Genomic DNA, 20,225 nt, shown 5'->3' on the forward strand with positions numbered 1-20,225 from the left:
CGATTCTCCTGCTCCTTTGATGCTCCCTGACCTGCTGCGCTTTTCCAGTAACACATTTTTAAGTTAAGTGTCTGGATTAGCAGTCCAGCGATAATACCACTAGACCATTGCCTCTCCAACCACTTCTTGATATCACGTGGAGTGAATGGAATTAGGTGAGGACTGGTATCTGTGATGCTGGGGACAATTGGAGGACGGTACGATGGATCATATACTTGGCTTTTCTAGCTGAGGATTGCTGTGAATGCTTCAGCCTTATCTTTTGCACAGATATGCAGGCTCTTTCATCATTGAAAATGTGGACCCTCCAATTCCAGTGAGTTTGGATTAGATTAGATTCCCTACAGTGTGGAAACAGGCCCTTCAGCCCAACAAGTCCACACCGACCCTCCGAGGAGTAACCCACCCCGACCCATTTCCTTCTGACTAAAGCACCGAACACTATGGGCAATTTAGCATGGCCAATTCACCTGACATGCACATCTTTTGGATTGTGGGAGGAAACCAGAGCACCCGGAGGAAACCCACACAGACACAGGGAGAATGTGCAAACTTCTCACAGACAGATGCCCGAGGCTGGAATCGAACCTTGGTCCCTTGTGCTGTGAGACAGCAGTGCTAACCACTGAGCCACTGTGCCGCCCTAAGTTGTTTAATCATCCACCATCATTTCTTATACTTTTACATGGCATGTGAGCATTGCTGACATGATCAGCATTTGATGTAACCAAAACCGAAATCGCTGGTAAAACTCAGCAGGTCTGCCAGGATTTGAGAGAAAGCAGAGTTAATGTTTTGAGTCCAGTGACCAAGATAGCGATGAAGTAGCAGGGCATTCTATCTTTTGTTTTTACTTTTTTTTTTGGTTTTCTCATTCATCTTTTCTTTGGAAACCCTAGTTTTCAGGGATCAACACTCTCAAATTTCAGAACCAAAATATAATTCTGGAGATGTTTATGGTTCTATTTCATTGTAAACACTAATCAAAATGAATACTGATAGGTAAATGCTTAAACTATTTTCATGTTTAAGGCTTGTCTTTACTTATTCTGGCGGTTGAAGTGATAGGATTATAAATGATAATTAATTGTGAATTCTTTGATGTTCGTCATTTTCACTTGAGTTTGTCACAACAGTCACTTCTGGGCCCAAATCAGACAACTCCTCAAATGTTACCCATGCACAAGTCGACCCATGCCTTTGGCTCCAGAAAGTGGTCTTAGAAAATGTGACACTGACGTGAGTACAGATGATCACTGGTGACTATTGTCAGCCCTCCAGAATATCCGCAGAATCTCTTAAGAATCGAAGATGAGCAATGCTGTGAGCAATCTGGGAGAAAGATTACAGATTTCTGTTTTCTTTGAGCACCTGGCTATCATTGTAAAATTGTTGGAGACCTGGAAGCAAAGATTGTTTATTGGAAACATTGGTTGGCAGAGGGAAATCCTGTAAAATGACTATCCCCAACCAGAGTTGGCAATCTTAAGGAGTGGTGCTCCTGGTGATGGCTGTGGATGGTGGGACCAACAGGGCGGGTGGCCATTTTGATTTTATCAGCCAAGAGTATGAGTGAATTGATTATCTAATTTGCTGTTTAATCTTTGGTGATGTAAGAGAATGTTCATCATTGAGCTAAAGATAGGGCAAGTTGGGTATTAACCAGTGGATTGTCTTGGTAACAGAGTGCCACCTTCACAAGAAGGTGAGATAGAAAGAAGCGAATAGCCTTAGCTGTCTCTTAGCTATTGTACCCTGGGTTTCATAGACTCATAGAATCTCTACAGTGTAGAAGCAAGCCATTCGGTCCCTCAGCGACTCTGAAAACAGCACCCCACCCAGACCTACACACCTATGCTTCACCTGTAACTTTGCATTGCCCATGGCTGGTCCGCCTAACCTGCACAAACCCGGACGCTGTGGGGGATTTAGCGTGGGCAGTCCACATCTTTGGACCGTGGGAGGAAACGGGAGCACGCAGAGACTGGGAGAATGTGCAAACACGGGACCCTGGTGTTGTGAGGCAGCAGTGCTAACCCCTGAGCCACCTGTTTGGGTGCAGTTTCTAGGGAAGGCACTTGATCAAATGACACTGTTCGATTCGGCCAACGCAATAATGGAAATGATTTTCCTAAATCGCTTTTTTAAAAATAACTTTTGCAAACAGAACGCTGGGGAGAATAATTACAGCTGGAAATAGTAGCAGGTTAGTTGAACTTATGGCTTAGATTTGTCAACTGGACATTATGACTCCAATGATTATTGCCAGCATGCAAATAAAACTGAGCAGAAAATCGAAGCTCCAAATTAATGTGGTCATGAGAGGAAGTCTGCTTGCTCTCTCTGTGTAAAAATGTTGTTGAGTATCAAAATGTGAATGTGTAAAAGCAAGATATGTATTAATATAGCATCCTCCGTGGATCTTCTAAAGCAGTTTATAACCAATAGAGTACTTTTGGAATGTCATCACTGTTGAAATGTAGGAGGCGCCCATAAACAGCTTGTGATCATGACCAGATTATCGGTGATTGTGATCTGGGTTGAAGGATAAATATTGGCCAAGGCATCAAGGGTCACCCCCGATTCATCATCTAAAGGGTGCTGTGAAAGATGGCACCTCTGTTATTACTGTACACTTCAACACTGCACTAAAGTAGTAGCTATGATTGTTGTACTGAAGACCTGAGCATACCTTGAACCCACAACCTTCTGATCTAAGCATTGAAATGCTCTTAATTGAAGGATAAATATTTGCTCTGACCTCATGGAATCATAGAATCCCTACAGTGTGGAAGGAGGCCATTCAACCCATCAAGTTCTCAATGACCTTCTTAAGACCGACCCACCTTTCTACCCAATCCCTGTAATTCCCCACTTTTCTCATTGCTAACCCACACATCCCTGGACATTGGGCAATTTAGCATGGCCAATCCACCTAACCTGCACATCTTTGGACTGTGGGAGGAAACCGGAGCACCCAGAGGAAACCCATGCAGGCAAAGGGAGAATGTCTATGTGGAGTTTGCGCAGTGACCCAAGGGAGGGGTTGAACCCAGGACTCTGGCACTGTGAGGCAGAAGTGCTAACCACTGAGCCACCATGCCAACCTAAAGATGGCTCCCCCTTTTGCAATGTAGCTTTGTGATCTTTGCATCACATTTTTATTTCTCATCTGAAAGATGGCACCTCAGAACTGGCATACATAGCAGCTCTCTTGAAGCTACACTCTTCTGACTGAGAGGCTAGAACACTAGGAATGGAACTGCAGCTGACGAAGGCATATGAAATGGCCCTTACTTGTGTTTTCCACTGCTTTGGCGCCAGAATAAGAAAGGGTTTTATAGCTGTTCTGGTATGAAAATTGTAGTATAGTCATGGCATCAGATTCACAATTACAGAAGAATAGAGCTAAGTGCTAAAATAGATTGTGGAAAGATTGTTCTCCCAGACAGTGAGTCATCCCAATTTGTTAACAAGACATGACGAAAATATACTGGAAAGTGTGAAATGGATTAAATTGCAGGAACTCTTAAGTAATGCTGGCTTATGGTTCCGTGAACCACTGGAAACACACACCAATGTTGAGCTGCTTGGTAGAGTTGGACGTGAATTAGGAACCTTGCCTCTTCTTCGATTTAAAAAAGAATGCAATTTATCAGCCTCACGTCCGTTTGATGAAGAGTCATCTGGAATCGTAGAATCCTTACAATGTAGAAACAGCCCTTTGGCCCAACCAATCTGCACCAACCTCTGAACGGTAACTCACCCAGACTCATTCCCCTATCCTATATTTCCCCCTGACTAATGTACCTAACCTTACATCCCTGAACAATTTAGCATGGCCACTTCACCTTTGGATTGTGGGAGGAAACCAGAGCACCTGGAGGAAACCCATGCAGACGCAGAGAGATTGTGCAAACTCCACACAGACAGACGTCCAAGGCTGGAATCGAACCCGGGTCCCTGGCACTGTGAGGCAGCAGTGCTGACCACTGAGCCACCAGGCTGCCCACTTGAAACATGAGCTTGCTTCTGCTCCATGGATGCTGCTTGACCCGCTGTGATCTCCAGCCTTTTTAGTTTTCCTCAGCCTCACTTGTTCCTCAACTCCCATTTTGCTCTTTAGCTTTCTCTTGCCTCGACCCTTTTCCCCTTCCTAACCTTGTCAGCCTCTCCCCTTGCCCTTCCTTTTACATTGCTTCCCCCAGCTCCTCCCCCACCACTGTCACTTCCATTAAGCGCTGCTCCTTCACTGTACATCATCCTACATTCCTGCAACCTGCACCATAAAAGGACATTAATAGGCCTTTCATCACTCTTTTACATTTGCCTGCAATTCTTCAAAGTGTTCAATTGAAAAGCTTTGAGGTACTTCCTGGGGCATAAGCTAAGTTGTTGTATGAATGCTAGTTCTTGCTTGTTAGATTTGTGGGTTTGGACTAGAGTTTGCTCTTTTTACAAGAATAATGCTGCAGGATATTTCTAACTATTTTCCAATAATGTTTCCTGTTGGCTTTGGCACAAGCTGAAAAGTGTTTTGATTCCCTCGAAAGGAACCATCATTTTCGTTGTCAAAGGTATCGTTTTACCTGTGATACCAGAAGAATGGATATCGCTGCAGGTCATGCAGGAGAGAAAGATTTGCATTTAAATGATGCCTTTTGTGTCCTGCTCGACAAGTAGTCCATTTTGAAGCATGGTCAGTGGTGTAGTGTAGACATTTTGGGTATGGGGATTAAATGCCCGAGTTTGCAGATGACACAAATCTAAGTGGAAGTGAGAGTAGTGAGGAGGATGCAAAGATCTTTCGAGAGGACTCAGAGGATAGATAAATAAATGAACAAATATTTGGAAGAAGGAATAGCATCTGAATTAGTAAATATATCACTATTCATTCACTGTCACTGGGTCAAAGTCTCACAACTCCCTCTCTAATAGGATTGTGGGTCAACCTACACTATAAAGACTGCAGCTGTTCAAGAATGCAGCTCACCACCACCTTCTCCAGGTCAATTAGGGATAAGCAATTAATGTTGGTCTAACTAGTGAGCCCCTCACCCTATGAATAAGGGATATCTTGATGTGGGGCAGGCCATTTTGGACTTGAATGAGGATAAATTTCTTCACCCAGAGAGTGGTAAGCCTGTGGAAATCTCTGCCACAGAAAGTGGCTGAGGCCAAAACATTGAATGTTTTCACAAAGAACGTGGATATAGTTCTTCGGGTTAAAAACTTCAAAGCGTATGGGGTTAAAGCGGCACTACGGTTCAGAGTTGAATGATCACTGTGAAGAACTGAATGGGCTCGATGCTATTTACTATGTTTATATTTAAACAAACATTAAAATGAGAAGTGCAACGTACCTTTATAGGAAAAACCAGAAATATGGGTTAGTTCTTGAGTGGTGAGAGACCTTATGGAAAGGATGAGACCACAAGATGCAAGGGTGGAAATAAACCATCTAGCCCCATAGAGTCTGCTCTGCCAATCATTGGGACCATGGCTGATCTGATTGTCTTCAACTTCACTTCCTTGGATTCCTGCACAATGGCTACACAAAGTATCAGAGGAACAAAGATTCAAGGTCACCGCACAGGCACTTAACCAGTGTCACAGACTGATCTAACCAAATACCTTGCAGGCTCTTGTAGCCCTGGGCAAGTATGGCAAACCCAAGCCCAAGGTTCTGTGTTCAACCTCCAATGCCAATTTCTAACCACCCAACGCCTGGAGGAAGAACACCTCATCTTCCACCTTGGGAGCCTCCAACCACACAGAATCAATGTGGATTTCACCAGTTTCCTCATCTCCCCTCCCCTCACCTCATCCCAGATCCAACCAATCAACTCGGCACCGCCCTCTTGAACTGTCCTACCTGTCCATCTTCCTTCCCGCCTATCTGCTCCACCCTCCCCACCAAACTATCAACATCACCCCCACCTTGATCTACCGATTGCCTTCCCAGCTACCTCCCCCCAAGCCCCACCACCCTCCCATTTATCTCTCAGCCCCTTTGGACCCCCCTAATTCCTGATGAAGAGCTTATGCCTGAAACGTCGGTTCTTCTGCTGCTCGGATGCTGCCTGATCGGTTGTGCTTTTCCAGCACCACACTTTTTGACTCTGATCTCCAGCATCTTCAGCTCTCACCTTCTCCCAAAGTCAGTCTCAGTCTGACTTGCTTTACTGGGGGAACGGCAGGCTGAGATCAAAGTGAGTGTTTTTATTTGGAAATGGCAGGCCCTGACTAGCAGCCGACTGATTACTGCGGTTGTCATCTCTTGCTGCTTGTCAACATGGGAGCAGGCAATATAGTGTGGTATTCACTAAAGGGTTTGAGGCGGCTGCATTGGCCATGCCTCAACTGTTCTTTCAGTTTCATTAGAGGAAATGTTGACCACTTGAGGACCTCAGGATAACTAGTTAGCATGGTTATTAGCTTAGTGACAATAATACATATGTCTGAGCGATTTGGCAGCTTGGGGTGGTGGGAAAATCTGTCCCTCTCTCACAACTGCATTATGATTGTCAGTTCTTCCAACCCTGCTTCCCTATAGTTCTTCTCTGGTTGCCGAGAAGGAGATTTTCATTCATACACACTCCTCAATCCCCATCACTACTCCTTGAAACCTGGTTGATACTCAGACAGACATATTCGCTGCTCATGTATCCTTTGCAGTATTGTACACTAGAATGTGCATGCTCCCTCCCTTCCACACCAATTTTCGGATGTAGCCTTGCAGACTGTATCTATCTGCAGCACATAAACTTAGAAGACCATTCAGTCCGATTATCGCTGAGCGTTGAACTCAATATTCTAATCCCACCATCCCCTACTTCCAGCCTTAGACCTGCTCTTGTGGATGCAGTATCTCAATAGGTGGTCCAGTTAGCTTCTGGTCAATGGTAACCCCCACGTGGACATTGATCATTTGCAATGCCATTGAATGTCAAGGGGAGGTGTTTGGATTCTCTCTTCTTGGAGATGTGTATTATTATTACAGTCAAAATCCATTGATTTGTCCAAGTCTTGATGCATTTGGAAGTGGATCGATTCTACTGAATTGTTCTAACTTCAAGATGGTATATTTGAAGTTCGCCTGGTCTTTTCTCATAACGCTGGGAATCGGATTGCTATCTTTCTGTGTATTTTGCTTGACACTTTACATGTGTCCATGATGCCAACTAAGGTGGAATGGATGTGTGCTATGGAGGTTATGATCCCTCTGGGCACTCAGTTGAGTAGCAACTAATGTGACATTATTCACGCACATTTTTTATATCAGCCCAGCTCAGGCAGACAAGAAGGACTGAGGCTGACTGATGCCACCAGTATGAAAGTGCAACTTCACTCTTAATCTTTGCACCTTTCTGACAACACAGCAGAGGCAAGTGGCATTTGCTTAAAGTCAAATTGTCTTCACCCACAGTGCATTGAGCGTAGGAGTAGGGAAGAGTAGAAGAAAGCGAGGACTGCAGATGCTGGAGATCAGTGTGTGGTGCTGGAAAAGCACAGCAGGTCAAGCAGCATCTGAGGAGCAGGAGAACCAACATTTCGGGCATGAGCCCTGATGAAGAGCTTATGGCCAAAATGTTGATTCTCTTGCTCTCTTTGCTTTTCCAGCATCACACTCTGGACTATTGGAGTAGGGAGGTCATGCTGTGGCTATACAGCTCATTGCTTAGACCCCTTTTGGAATGCTACTTTCAATTCTGGTCTCCCTGCTGTAGGAATGATGTTGTGAAATTTGAAAGGGTGCAGAAAAGATTTACAAGGATGTTGCCAGAGTTGGAGGGTGTGAGCTACAAAGAGAGACTGAATAGGCTGGGGCTGTTTTCGCTGGACATTCAGATGCTGAGGGATGACCCTATCGACTGTTTATAAAACCATGAGGGGCCATGGACAGGGTAAATAGGTGAAGTTTTTCCCCCAGGTAGGGGAGTCCAAAACTAGAGGCATAGATTTAAGATGAGGAGGGAAAAGATATAAAAGGAAGAACTTTTGCACGCAGAGGGTGGTGAGTGTATGGAATTAGCTGCCAGAGGGGGTGTAGGAGGCTGGTACAATTTCAACATTTAAAGTGCATATGGATGGGAAGGGCAGGTTTAGAAGGATATGGGCCAAATGCTGACAAATAGGACTAAATTATTTTAGGATATCTGGTTGGCATGGACGGGTTGGACCAAAAGGGTCTGTTTTCGTACTCTCTAACCTGGTGCTATTGCACTATAACCAATGCATATGGCAGACTGGCTATACAGAAGATGCTGAAACCCTGTGATCAGCACTTCTACATTAGGCTAAACCATTATGAACAGTCAGGGACATTATATCAGAACTGAGTACATTTAAAAAGATCAAAAATGGCGATACAGGAACAAAAAGGTAGTAATTAGTAGATACAAAAGGATAGATGGACTTGCATTTAAATTGAATCTTTAACCTTTTTGTAATCAATCCTTAAGCACTTCATTGCCAATGAAATATGTTTGAAGGCTCCTTACTGTTAGAATGTGGGAAGTATTGCAACCAGTGTCCATACAGCAAGCTCCCACATGTAGCAATGCCATAATGATGCGATCTTCTCATTATTTCAAGTAACATTGATAAAAACAAAGGAACGTTTGCATCAATCCATGTCCACCCTTCACCTAGATGTAAAATATCCCAAGGCATTGCTTTGAATAAGAACACAGGAGTGCTGCTTAGAGACCAGGTCAATATTTACTACTCATTCATCATCATTTCAAAAAAAAATCTATTAATCTCACGTTGCTGTTGCTGGGATGTTGCTGCACGTGCATTAAGTACCATCTTCTCTACTTTTACAATGACACAAATTTCATTTGCTGTCAAGTATTTGGGAAGTTCTGAGGTTCTGAAAGGCGTTATATAAATGCAAGTCCTTTGTACTATATACACAAAGACACTTTGCTGATGACTTCAGTGGGGAGACAGACTTGGAAAAAGTTAACACTGTTGATGTAATGAGGCTAAAAGTGAGACACTCAATCTCTCAGCACCAGGGTTAATGACGACCTTTATTGATGCTAATTACATTCCCTTTACTGAATGCTGAAGTGGCTGACTTGTTGTAAAGCTTCACCTGTCAGCACAATTCAAAATTCAAAGCTATAATTTAACAAAAATGAAGTGAACAGCAATGGAGAAAGAAATGGCTGGTTGTGTTAATAATAACTCTTTCCACGGTTTAAAAATAGAAGCTGGGAATGTCGCTCCCTCTCTTTAGATAACATGCTAACCTTCGTGAGTTTGTGTCCTATTATTCATCACCCTCGCCATTCATGCTTAACCTTTGCAAACGTGAAATGAGGCCATTCCTGAGCCCATCCCATTGTACGCACCATTCAGCGTTTTGAATATCGCTCAGCCTTCCAAGCTAGGCCTGAGATAGAGGACAAAAGGCTGAGTAGCGAAACATCATTACTGCACTTACCTCTGAATTGTATCAAGTTCACAGAGACAGTGTGTATTGTAGGAAGAATGTGTAATCTCTCTCAGAGGGGAAGATAGGGTGGAAGGAGACAAAAAAGTTAGTGGCCCCCATATTCTTCCACTTGCTATCATCCCCCCCCTTCCCCATTTTCAGCAATTTGACATTCCACACTAGATTAAATCATGGCACGGTTCCAACCACATGAGACCCTTTATTCTCTGCGCTTTAAAGGAAAAACAGAAAAGACAATTATGTTTGGACCATGCTTTTCATGATGTCGCAATGTTAAAATACTTTTGAAATGCAGTCTGTGTTGTAATATAAAGACCATGGTCGCTAATTTGTGCACAGCAAGCTTCTACAAACAGCAATGAGATAATACGCAGATAATCCTTTGCAGTAATTCAGAATGTGGAATTCCTGCAGGATAGGCTAGTGAGAAGAATTCCCCTTTTCCTCCACGAAAGAGTGCCATGAGATGTTTTGCATCTACCTGAGAGGGTAGGTTCGTTTTTTGTTTAACATCTCAACAACCCCTCTTCTTCCCCACGCAGCTCAGAAAATTCAGCATATCCATAAGGACCCTCGCCAACTTTTACAGATGCACCATGGAAAACATACTGTCCGGGTGCATAACGGCCTGGTGCAGCAACTGCTCTGCCCAGGACCATAGGGAGCTACAGAAGGCTGCGTGCACAGCCCATCACAAAAGCCAACCTCCCATCCATGGACTCCATTTGCATGTCTTGTTGCCAACATGATCAAAGACTCCTCTGACCCTGGTAATGCTCTCTTCCGTCAGGCAGAAAATACAGAAGTTTGAACGCATGCACCAGCAGGTTGAAGAGCAGCTTCTCTCCTGCTGTTATTAGACTGATGAATAGATCTCTCTAACTACAAGTAATATTGATCTTGCTTTGTGCACCTCGTGTGCAGTGTAACCTACATACCTGACTCTGTCTAAACACTCTTTCAGCTCTATGTCCTTGTTTTGCTATGATCTGCCTGTACTGCTTGCAAAACAAAGTTTTTCACTGTACTTAGGTACACAAGACTCTGGTAAATCAAATCCAATCAACACTCGGCATCTCAAGAAATGTTGCACACAATTGTAGATTACTTCTGTTCGAGCTCATGTGACGCAACAGTAGTGTTCCTTGCTCTAGGCCAGGAGGCCTGGGTTCAAGTCCCACCTGCTCCAGAAGTGGGTCCTAACATCTCTGAACAGGTTGATAAAAAAAATCTAAGTTACTTCTGGTAAATTGTAGGGGGATTAACCTGGGATTCACTGAGCCCCTACAAATAGACATGGACTAAAACTGTAGGGTTAAGATTACCAAAGGTTTTGACAGATGGAATATAATGTGGGGAGATGTCAGGTTGTGTGCTTTCACAGGGATATTAGAGCTGAGTATTATTTACATGGAGAAAGACTTGCAGAAAGCTACAGCACAGAGTGATTTGGGAGTCCTCTTACATAAAAAGCTAGCGAGTAGGTATGGGGGAGGCAAATGGAATGTTGGTCTTTACATCAAAGGGAATGGGACATAAAAGTAGGGAGGTTCTGCTAAATCTATACAAGGCATTAGTTAGAGCACATCTAGAATCTATTGGACAGCTTTGGGCTCCTTATCTAAGGAAAGATCTAACTGGCATTGGAGGCAGTCCAGAGAAGCTTCACTTGGCTCACCCCTAGCTTGTTGGGACTGTCTTATGAGGAGAGGTTAAGAATGTTGGGCCTGTTCTCAATAGAATTTAGAAGAATGAGAGACAACATTATTGAAACATCCAAGATTCTTGGGTGACTTGCCAGAGTAAAAGTGGGAAGGTTATTTCTGCTTATTGGAGAGTCTGAGACCAGGGAGCATCATCTGAGGGTAAAGGGTCACCCATTTAAGATAGAAATGAGGGGGAATTTGTTCTTTGAGGCTAATGAATCAATGGGATTCTTTATTCCAGAGGAGGGAAGATGCTAAATAATTATTTGTATTCAGGGATGAGATAGACAGAGTTTTAAACAATAGAGGAATCTGCAGTAATGGGGAAAAGGCTAAAAGTGGAGTTGAGGATAGTCAAATCAGCTATGGCCTCATTGAATGGTGGAACAGGATCAATGAGCTGAATGGTTTAGTCCTGCTTCAACATCTTATGGTCTTGCGTTTATGCTTGGAATGTGTAACTGCAAATAAATATCCAAATGTGTAAAGGTTGTCTTCTGTAGAATCCCTCACTGACTGGGTTTGTGAATGAACAATGCACTGCCTCACTACTGTAATGGAGCCTGGATTAAGTACTCACCTCTGGAGAGTGTGATTAGAATCTAAGTCTTCAGGGGGACCATAGTAATGTCACTGGACTCGTCATCCCAGCATTATGCTCTGGAGACACAAGTTTAAATCCCTTCAGGGTAGCTGGAGGATTTTAAATTCAATTACTGTGCTTGCCATTCTGGATTTATGACTCTCTGTGATGATGGCCATGAAACAAACATTGATCATCACAAAATCCCATCTGGCTTACTAATGTCCTTTTAGCGAAGGACTCTTCTAACCTGGTCTGACCTACACGTGACTCTTCACTGCCCTATGAAATGGGCAACGAATGCACCCATCAAAGAATTTTAAAGCTTCTGGCTTGGAGACTACACAGTAAAATCTCTTGGTCGGCTCTCCAAGGTGGCAGTGGAGTCAGATTCCTGAGCTGGAGCTCACCCCCTCCATCCGTCTCTTTTCTTGTTTCCCTCTGTCTTTTAGCATTTTAAAAAAATTTTCTTTTGACCTCCTTTCCTCGTGCGGCATCAACAACGTCTGCGGTGTGAGGCAGCGCAGGCTCTCAACCTCAGCGTGGACTCTATTCCTGGCCATGAGGTGAAGTCTGGCATGGTCTGGATTAGTAGGACGATCATTCCGAACTGTGATTTCTCTCATTTTGTCTAATTTATTGAAGGACTTTTTATTTATTTTATTTTTCTGTTTCTTTTCCCTTAAGAATTTATATTCGAGAATCTGTACCTAGGTAACTAAGATGGCAACTTACATACTTTTCACTGTACTTCCATGAGTACATGTGACAATAAATTCCTCTTTGTTCTTGTCATCACAGATGATCTGAGGCAGTTGCTATGGGCTATATCAGTCTTGTCGGCCAATGTGTAGAGCTGTGTACTATCTGCCCACCCCCCCCCCCCCCCCCCACCCCCACCACCACCACCACCACCACCCCCCACCACCACTACCACCACCACCACCCCCCACCACCACCACCACCACCACCACCAATCTACCTTCCCATCTAGTGGTGCCTCCATCTGCACTTGTCATATCAATCAGGCCCAATGGGTGTTGTGACTTGATAGGTTCAGGTTATTGCATTCAGTTAGCTTTAGTATTTACATTTTCTATCCTGTTTATCACATATTTGTAGAGCTGAGATGTTGAATTAAGGTAGCCCGAATTCCTTCTGATTGACATTCAATAGATTTGCTAAGGAGCAAATTCTCTACTTCTCCTGTCAACAAGGTGGATGGAGTGAGGACCACAGACCTGGCATCAAGTATTTTTCCTCGACATGCCCACCAGCCACAACTTGCAGGCAGTGCTGCATGACGATAGTTTCTTGACATGGAAACATCAAAAATAGGGGGTAAGAGTAGGCCATTCGGCCCTTCAAGCCTGCTGCACCATTCAATATGACAAGGCTGATCATCCAACTCAAATTCCTGTTCCCGATTTCTGCAAATGCTCCTTGACCTTGTTTAGCCTTCGGAGTTATATCCGATTCCTTCGTGAAGACGTTCAATGCTTTTGGCCTCAACCATTTTCCGTGGCAGAGAATTCCACAGGCTCCCACTCTTTGGGTGAAGGCATTTCTCTTCAATCCTGAATCGCCTATGTTGTATCGTTAGACTATGACCTGACTTCTGGACTCCTTGGTCATTAGGAACATCCTTCCTGTGGTTACCCTGTCTAATGTTAGAATTTTATATATCTTTTATGAGAACCCCACCCCAGAATCATCTAAACTGTAGTGAACTTAGCATAACTCATCCAGTCTCTCTTCAAACATCAGTCCTGCCACCCCAGGAATCAGTCTGGTATACCTACAGGCAATGTGAGTAAATAGAAAGTGTATTTAAAACCGGTCATGGAGAGGGTGGTGAACTGTCAACAGTGGAGCTTGGGTTCCCCTCTCACTTGTGCTTTCAGCTTGAGTCACTGTCTGACAATCGGGAGTGGGGGAGCAGCTGACTTTTCTCCCTTGCCAGTCCACATTCACAACTCCCATTGCACTGGATGAGATGGACAAGGTCCAGGTTTGAACCTGTGATCTTCAGCAAAGTGTCTTTACCCAGGCAATGCTGGGGAAACTCAGCAAGACTGGCATTATCTGCGAAGAGAGAATGTTTCCATTCTGGTATCGCTTTCAGAACTTGAAGTTTTGCCAGACTCGAACCATCTGTGCAGATGCTGCCAGACCTGCTGTTTGTTTAATTTCCCAGCAACTTCAGTATTTTGCTTTTAGGTCAAGTATCTTTTTCCCAGTGTACTAGGGTAGCCCATTTGTTGCTGATGAAAATTCAATATTCCGAACATTGTTAAGTAGCCCATGGCTCAGTAACAGAAACTAGTGTTTGCATGAAGCATACAAATTAGGTTTGTCTATGCTACTGTATCTTCTATGGGGAGTTAGTCCAAGTGCCATGATTATTTTAGCACCTAGCTTGAAGAGGTGGTTAAAGATAGCTCCTCATTAGTGTTAAATATGCCTGTTGGAAGAGCTAACAAAACAGCCACTGGAGAAATTACCATAGGCAACTGGTGCTTTGGTGGCTTAGCTGGGGTTGCTTGAGGAGAGGGGAGAAGCTGATTGGGTGAAGAGCAATAGTCTTTTGTAATTAAGGAGCCTCAGATGGAGCGCTGAAATATGCATTTTGGAAATTTCCACACCAATCAAAAACTAAATAATCTGGTTCCCAAACCAGTTGGATTGGAGCCATGTGTGAGCTGTTTGTTTTCAATTCTTGATACTGAATCAGTCGGATTGCATCGTGTAATAGGCCCTACCCATTGCTGATGAAGGGCTCTTGCCTGAAACCTCGATTCTCCTGCTCCTTAGATACTGCCTGCCCTGCTGTGCTTTTCCAGCACCACACTCTCGACTCTAATCTCCAGCAACAACATTCCTCACTTTCTCCTACTAAGCAAGTGCATGGCAAGTATAAACATAGGAGTAACTAACTGACAAGAGACCAAAGTGCATCTAACTCAACTTCTTGCGATTGTCATAATATGCAGTATTAATGCAGTTGTTGATGAGCTACGGCAGTCACACACACATCAATTCATCTACTAGACATGTGAAGAAAGCACCAATGGTGCAGACCGTGTTCCAAAGTTACTTTGCTACTGTTACTGGTGTGAATTTGCTTCTGATAGGGTTAAATGTATTGCGATAATGTTCATGTTATCACCCCTAATATAAGAAACTGGCCCCACATGATGTCACAGAGAAGAATCCAAAAGATACTTATTGCAACTAGCTAATAAATACAACCATTACATTGCTGAGGCAAACAAAGTATTTGGGCTAGTATGAAGCTAATAATTTACAACAGAACAGCATGCTTCTAATATCATGACTTGATGTCATGCTTCAAGTGATCTGAGCTAAAATGGAGTATGAGATTATTGGACCTCTGGTGACAAGCTCTAATGTCGTGATGATTTCATAAACGTGTCCTTAAATTTATATTGATTGTGAAACATAATGAAGCACTTACCATGTGATTTCACAAATTATTCAGATACTTGCTCAAGGCTATCTCATTTGTCCCACTCACCCTCTCTTTCCTCATTCCTTAAATACCTCACATATATTCCTTCTTATCAAATTCCCTTTGAATTTTTTTTTGCTGAATCTGCTTCCGACGTCTTTTGAGGCAGTACATTTTGAACCATTCATTGTCTCTTTGCAAAAAAAAGGTCTCCTGACTCTCCCTCACTGGTTTTTGCCAATGATCTTAAACCCTGCACTCTGCTCCTTCCAGTGGAAGCAACTTCTCCCTATCATTTTTTTTTCAGAGCTCTTTGTCATTTTGAACACCTTTTAACAAGGCTTCCCTTAGGGTTCCTGGGAAACAGAAAACTTTTAAGTATTCCTTCACTTCCAGTGGGCTATTAGAAGATTACATTTTGGGAAAATTTGAAAATACTTTGACTAGGCTTTTAATTGGTTCAGCCTTTTCACTATGACAATATTGTGGCTTTAAGAGGTATAGTTTGTCCTGTTATTTTTTTGAAGAGAGGTTTTAAGATACAGGTGCCATGCTGTCTATTTGATTCTAACAGAGTAAACAGTTTGTTAGGCCTTTGTTTTTTTTTAAATGTTGGAACAATAGAAGCAGCCTGAATGGGTGGGGGTCAAGCTCCCACAGAACCAGGAATTTTAGTTTAAGTTTTTCAATAGCGGTTGTTGCCGGAGGTCTTGAAGCTGAGTTTGGAAGATGCGGTAGGTCTCTTCCCTCCTGCACTCTGAGTTTTCCCTATGTTTTTCCTCCTGGACATGTGAGACAATCTACTTTTTACTGAATTTGCCATTAGCAAGGGTGTGTTTATGGGATGTTGCTGTTTTGGAACGGTTACCTGTTTGGTAGTTAAATAATCTGTTATTCTTTAAGTTTTCCAATAGAGTTGTGATTTTAATTTCTTCTTTCTTATGTTGTATTTTAACTTAAGTGAATTAATAAAGTGTGTTTTGCTTCAAGGCTGGTAGTTTAACCAATGGAATGCAATGCCTTACACTTACCTTTTAAATAAGAAAAAGTTAGAGTCTAGGCTATCTTCTTAATTTTTTAGGGGGTTTGGTCTGGTCCATAACGCTATCAAGCTTCACTCTCACATTTGGATGTATGTTGTGTTTCAGGAGAGCACCTGCGGATCTGTCCACAGGGTTACACCTGCTGCACGAGCGAAATGGAGGACAACTTGGCCAAAAGGAGCCTCAGTGAATTCGAGGCAATGGTGAGGAATGCCAGCAATACAGTGCAGATGATGCTCACGACGCAACACAACAGCTTTGACAGTAAGTTCTATATGTCCTGCAGGTTGTCCCATGATCTAGGGCAAAGCCAAATGGGAGCAGAGTCATGGGGCTGGCGGGGGGGGGGGGGAAGGGAAAGAGGGGTGTGAAGCGGCATGCAGGGAGGAAGGAGCTGCTCGGATTCAACCCAGAATACTTGGATGAGACCATAAGGCCATGAGATATAGGGGCAGATGGAGGCCATTCAGCCCATCTAGTCTGCTCCATCATTCAATGGCTGATAATCCTCAAATTCACTTTTCTTCAGAATCCTTGATTTCCTTACTGATTAAAAATGTTTCTTTCAACCTTGCATATATGTGATGACCAACTTCAACCATAAAGAATTCCACAGGTTCACCATCCTCTGAGAGAAAAGATTCCTCCTCATTTCTGTAAGTGTGTGGCTTCTTATTCTGGGACTATACTCTCTGGTCCTAGTCACACTCACAAGAAGAAGCAACCTTTCCGCATCTCCCCTTTTCAAGTCATCTTAAGAACCCTGTATGTTTTAATGAGGTCACCTCTCATTTTCCTATATTCCAACATAGGACCAATCTAATCTACCCGTCCACCTAAGACACTCCCTTCATCCCTGGTATCAGCCTTGTGGCATTTTTTTTCAGACTGTCTCCAATGCCCATATATCTGGGCTTAAGAGCAAGAAGACTACCACTGAGCTGAAGTCACATGTAAAATATTGGATAAGTTGGAATGAGTTGTGCACAAGAGGTTTGAATTATTTATTCCTTGAGCACTGGTTACTGAGAGGGGTTTCCATACAGGAATCTAATCAAACAGCTTAAGTGATTTATGTATAGAATAATAGATACCTGGAGGGAATGACTTTTACTGGAACCTAATCAAGCAGTTCAAGTGATTTGTATAATTTTTAATGTTCTGTTTGGGGATTCTTTTTGGTTCTTTTTGAGTGCACATGAACTAACTTGCTGTATGTTCCTGCTTTCATGTTTTTAAAAAAAATGCTTTGAAATACTTCTGGACATTTGGTTATTAAGGTTTGCCTGTCATACTTGCACCTGCACAGAGCAGAAGCTTTCAGTTATCAGCCAGTAATGGGTGGATTGCACAACTCTGCCATTTCAATGAGTTTGCTCAGTGGTGCTTGGACTTTGAGTAGCCAGGATTGGCTCAGCCGAATGATGTGCTTTCATCACTGCAAGAAAACAAATCATTCATAGTTATTGGCTCACGCTGTTTCAAAGTTGGCATCCAGTGTGCAAACACAACAACGAAGGTACAATACCATGAGTGAATGTGGAAGGATGGCACAGTGAGGATTTGATGTTCCAATATTTGGAGACTTTTGTTTCACATCGGAAATTGGTGTTCGTTCTTGGGAGTAAGGTCCATTCCAAAGCCACGAGCCAAGGTATATCAAGTCAACTCCTTTCCTCCGTTGTCAATAAGAAGCTCAAGTGAAGTTTCAATCTCAACCCAGTTCATGAGAAATGGGTGGTATTAATTGGACCGAAGGGTCTGTTTCCATGCTGTGCGATGCTATTATTTCCTTGGAATGCTTTTCCAGTTGGTAAAAGGTTAGAGTCGGTGGACTGCTATGTCTATTATATGAGCTATTTCTGATGCAGCATATACAAGATATTGTAAATGTCTCGCTGGAGAAAGGAAATGAAATTGAGATTTTTAAAACTGTTGGAACCTTTAATGTTTTCCCCCCTCCCCCCTTGCTTTTCTTTTGAGATATTGATGTACAATAATGTTCCACCAGTCTTTAGAATGGGAACTTTTAGTGATGTTTTTTCTCCCTGAGCCATGCTCCCGCACTCTGATTAGCGTTATAGCACTTCTCTTTCCCCCACCACTGCTCCATATTGTGAGGAAGACAAACTAAATCCAAACCATTCAAGGCAGAAATTTGGGTTCACCTTGCTCCATTTTATTCAGTGTCAGGATGAAACCCAATGTATGGACAAGGTGATCCAATAACTTTGGCTTCTGAACCTCTTCGAGGCTAATGTTGTGGAACGTGAAAGCAAACAACTGAAAACTGAACTAATTCACACAAAATCCTACAGGTGAGTGTGATCATTTGGGGAGGTCTCTATCAGCACTATCAAAGCATCAATCTTTGGTAGGTCAATGAGTTCCTGTCTGTAAACCAATCCAACTTGTCGGCAGCTCAGATCGATGTGGAATTTAATGCTTTGACCAAATTCGCATTAAATAATCTGAGCTCATATTATGGACAGCTTTTGAGTGTTTAATATTGTTAAGGAAGAAAGAGCCACTCTACACACTCTAGCTTCTGTTAGCATTCTGTTCCTGTGTACAACACACTGACCTGGAGGCCAAATACATGTGGGCTGATGTTGAACCTTACTCCTCTTTCTCAGAAAGCTAACACCTTCATCCATTTGGAGATGAGGCAGGGAGCCTGGGGAATGGAGGGGGAGGTGAAGTCTCGCAAATTATTGACAATTTGCTGCTTTTTGACCCTGTCCAGTTCATGGGTGAACTTCCTGTATTGCCATAGATGCTGTTGAGGTCCATAAGGTGTTACAAAACACTTCACAGGTAACGAATTACTTTCAAAATGAAGTTATTGTTCTAAATAGTATAAAGTGGGAGCTAATTTTCACACAGCAGTGCCTCATGGAGAGTAAATGAAATAAATGGCTAGATGCTGTACACTCTTTTCCCCCCTGCCACTCTCTCACTCTTCTTCTTTCTTTGTCTCTCTTTCTCTCTCTCTCTCTCTCTCTCTCTCTTTGTGTGTCTCTCTCTCTCTCTCTCTCTTTGTGTGTGTGTCTCTCTCTCTCTCTTTCTTTGTGTCTCTCTCTTTCTCTTTCTTCCCCCGCCAACCGTCTCTGTATCTCTTTCTCTCTCTCTCTCTCTCTCTTACTCACTCTCTCGCTCACACACATGCTATCTCTCTCTCATGCACGTGCACACATGCCCACCCAACACACAGACACTCTCTCACTCTCACTCTCGCTCTCACACACTTCAAAAGGTGTTTAGTCTGGGTGGTGCTTGGCTGTAATTCTGACTCACTTCTGCTGTGGTTAGGAAGTGTGGTGCTGGAAAAGCACAGCAGGTCAGGGAGCATAAGCCCTTCATCAGGAATGTTTATGCCTGAAATGTCGATTCTCCTGCTCCTTGGATGCTGCCTGACTGGCTGTGCTTTTCCAGCACCACACAGTTTGACTCTGATCTCCAGCATCTGCATTCATAGAGTCATGGAGATGTACAGCACGGAAACAGACCTTTCGGTCCAACTTGTCCATGCTGACCAGATATCCCAACCCAAATCTAGTCCCACCTGCCAGCACCCCGACCCATATCCCTCCAAACCCTTCCTATTCACAAACCCATCCAGATGCCTTTTAAATGTTGCAATTGTACCAGCCTCCACCACTTCCTCTGGCAGCTCATTCCATACACGTACCACCCTCTGCTTGAAAACGTTGCCCCTTAGGTCTCTTTTATATCTTTCCCCTCTCGCCCTAAATCTCTGCCATTGAGTTCTGGACTCCCCTAGACTTTGTCTATTTATCTTATCCATGCCCCTCATAATTTTATAAACATCTGTAAGGTCACCTCTCAGCCTTGAATGCTCCAGGGAAAACAGCCCTAACCTATTCAACCTCTCCCTATAGCTCAAATCCTCCAACCCTGGCAACATCCTTGAAAAGCTTTTCTGAACCCT

The 20,225-nt window shown here is 43.3% G+C and overlaps 1 protein-coding gene across 1 annotated transcript in view; it reads left to right on the plus strand.

Annotated features, from left to right (window-relative positions):
* The window catches only part of LOC140479123 (glypican-1-like), a 206,354-nt gene that overhangs the window by 78,671 nt on the left and 107,458 nt on the right, over window positions 1–20,225 (plus strand). The window contains exon 2 of the mRNA XM_072573063.1: window positions 16,379–16,537. Coding sequence (XP_072429164.1) covers window positions 16,379–16,537 — 159 coding nt within the window. The remainder of the gene's footprint in view (window positions 1–16,378; window positions 16,538–20,225) is intronic.

Source organism: Chiloscyllium punctatum, chromosome 6, assembly GCF_047496795.1.
Source record: "Chiloscyllium punctatum isolate Juve2018m chromosome 6, sChiPun1.3, whole genome shotgun sequence".
Classification (NCBI taxonomy): Eukaryota; Metazoa; Chordata; class Chondrichthyes; order Orectolobiformes; family Hemiscylliidae; genus Chiloscyllium; species Chiloscyllium punctatum.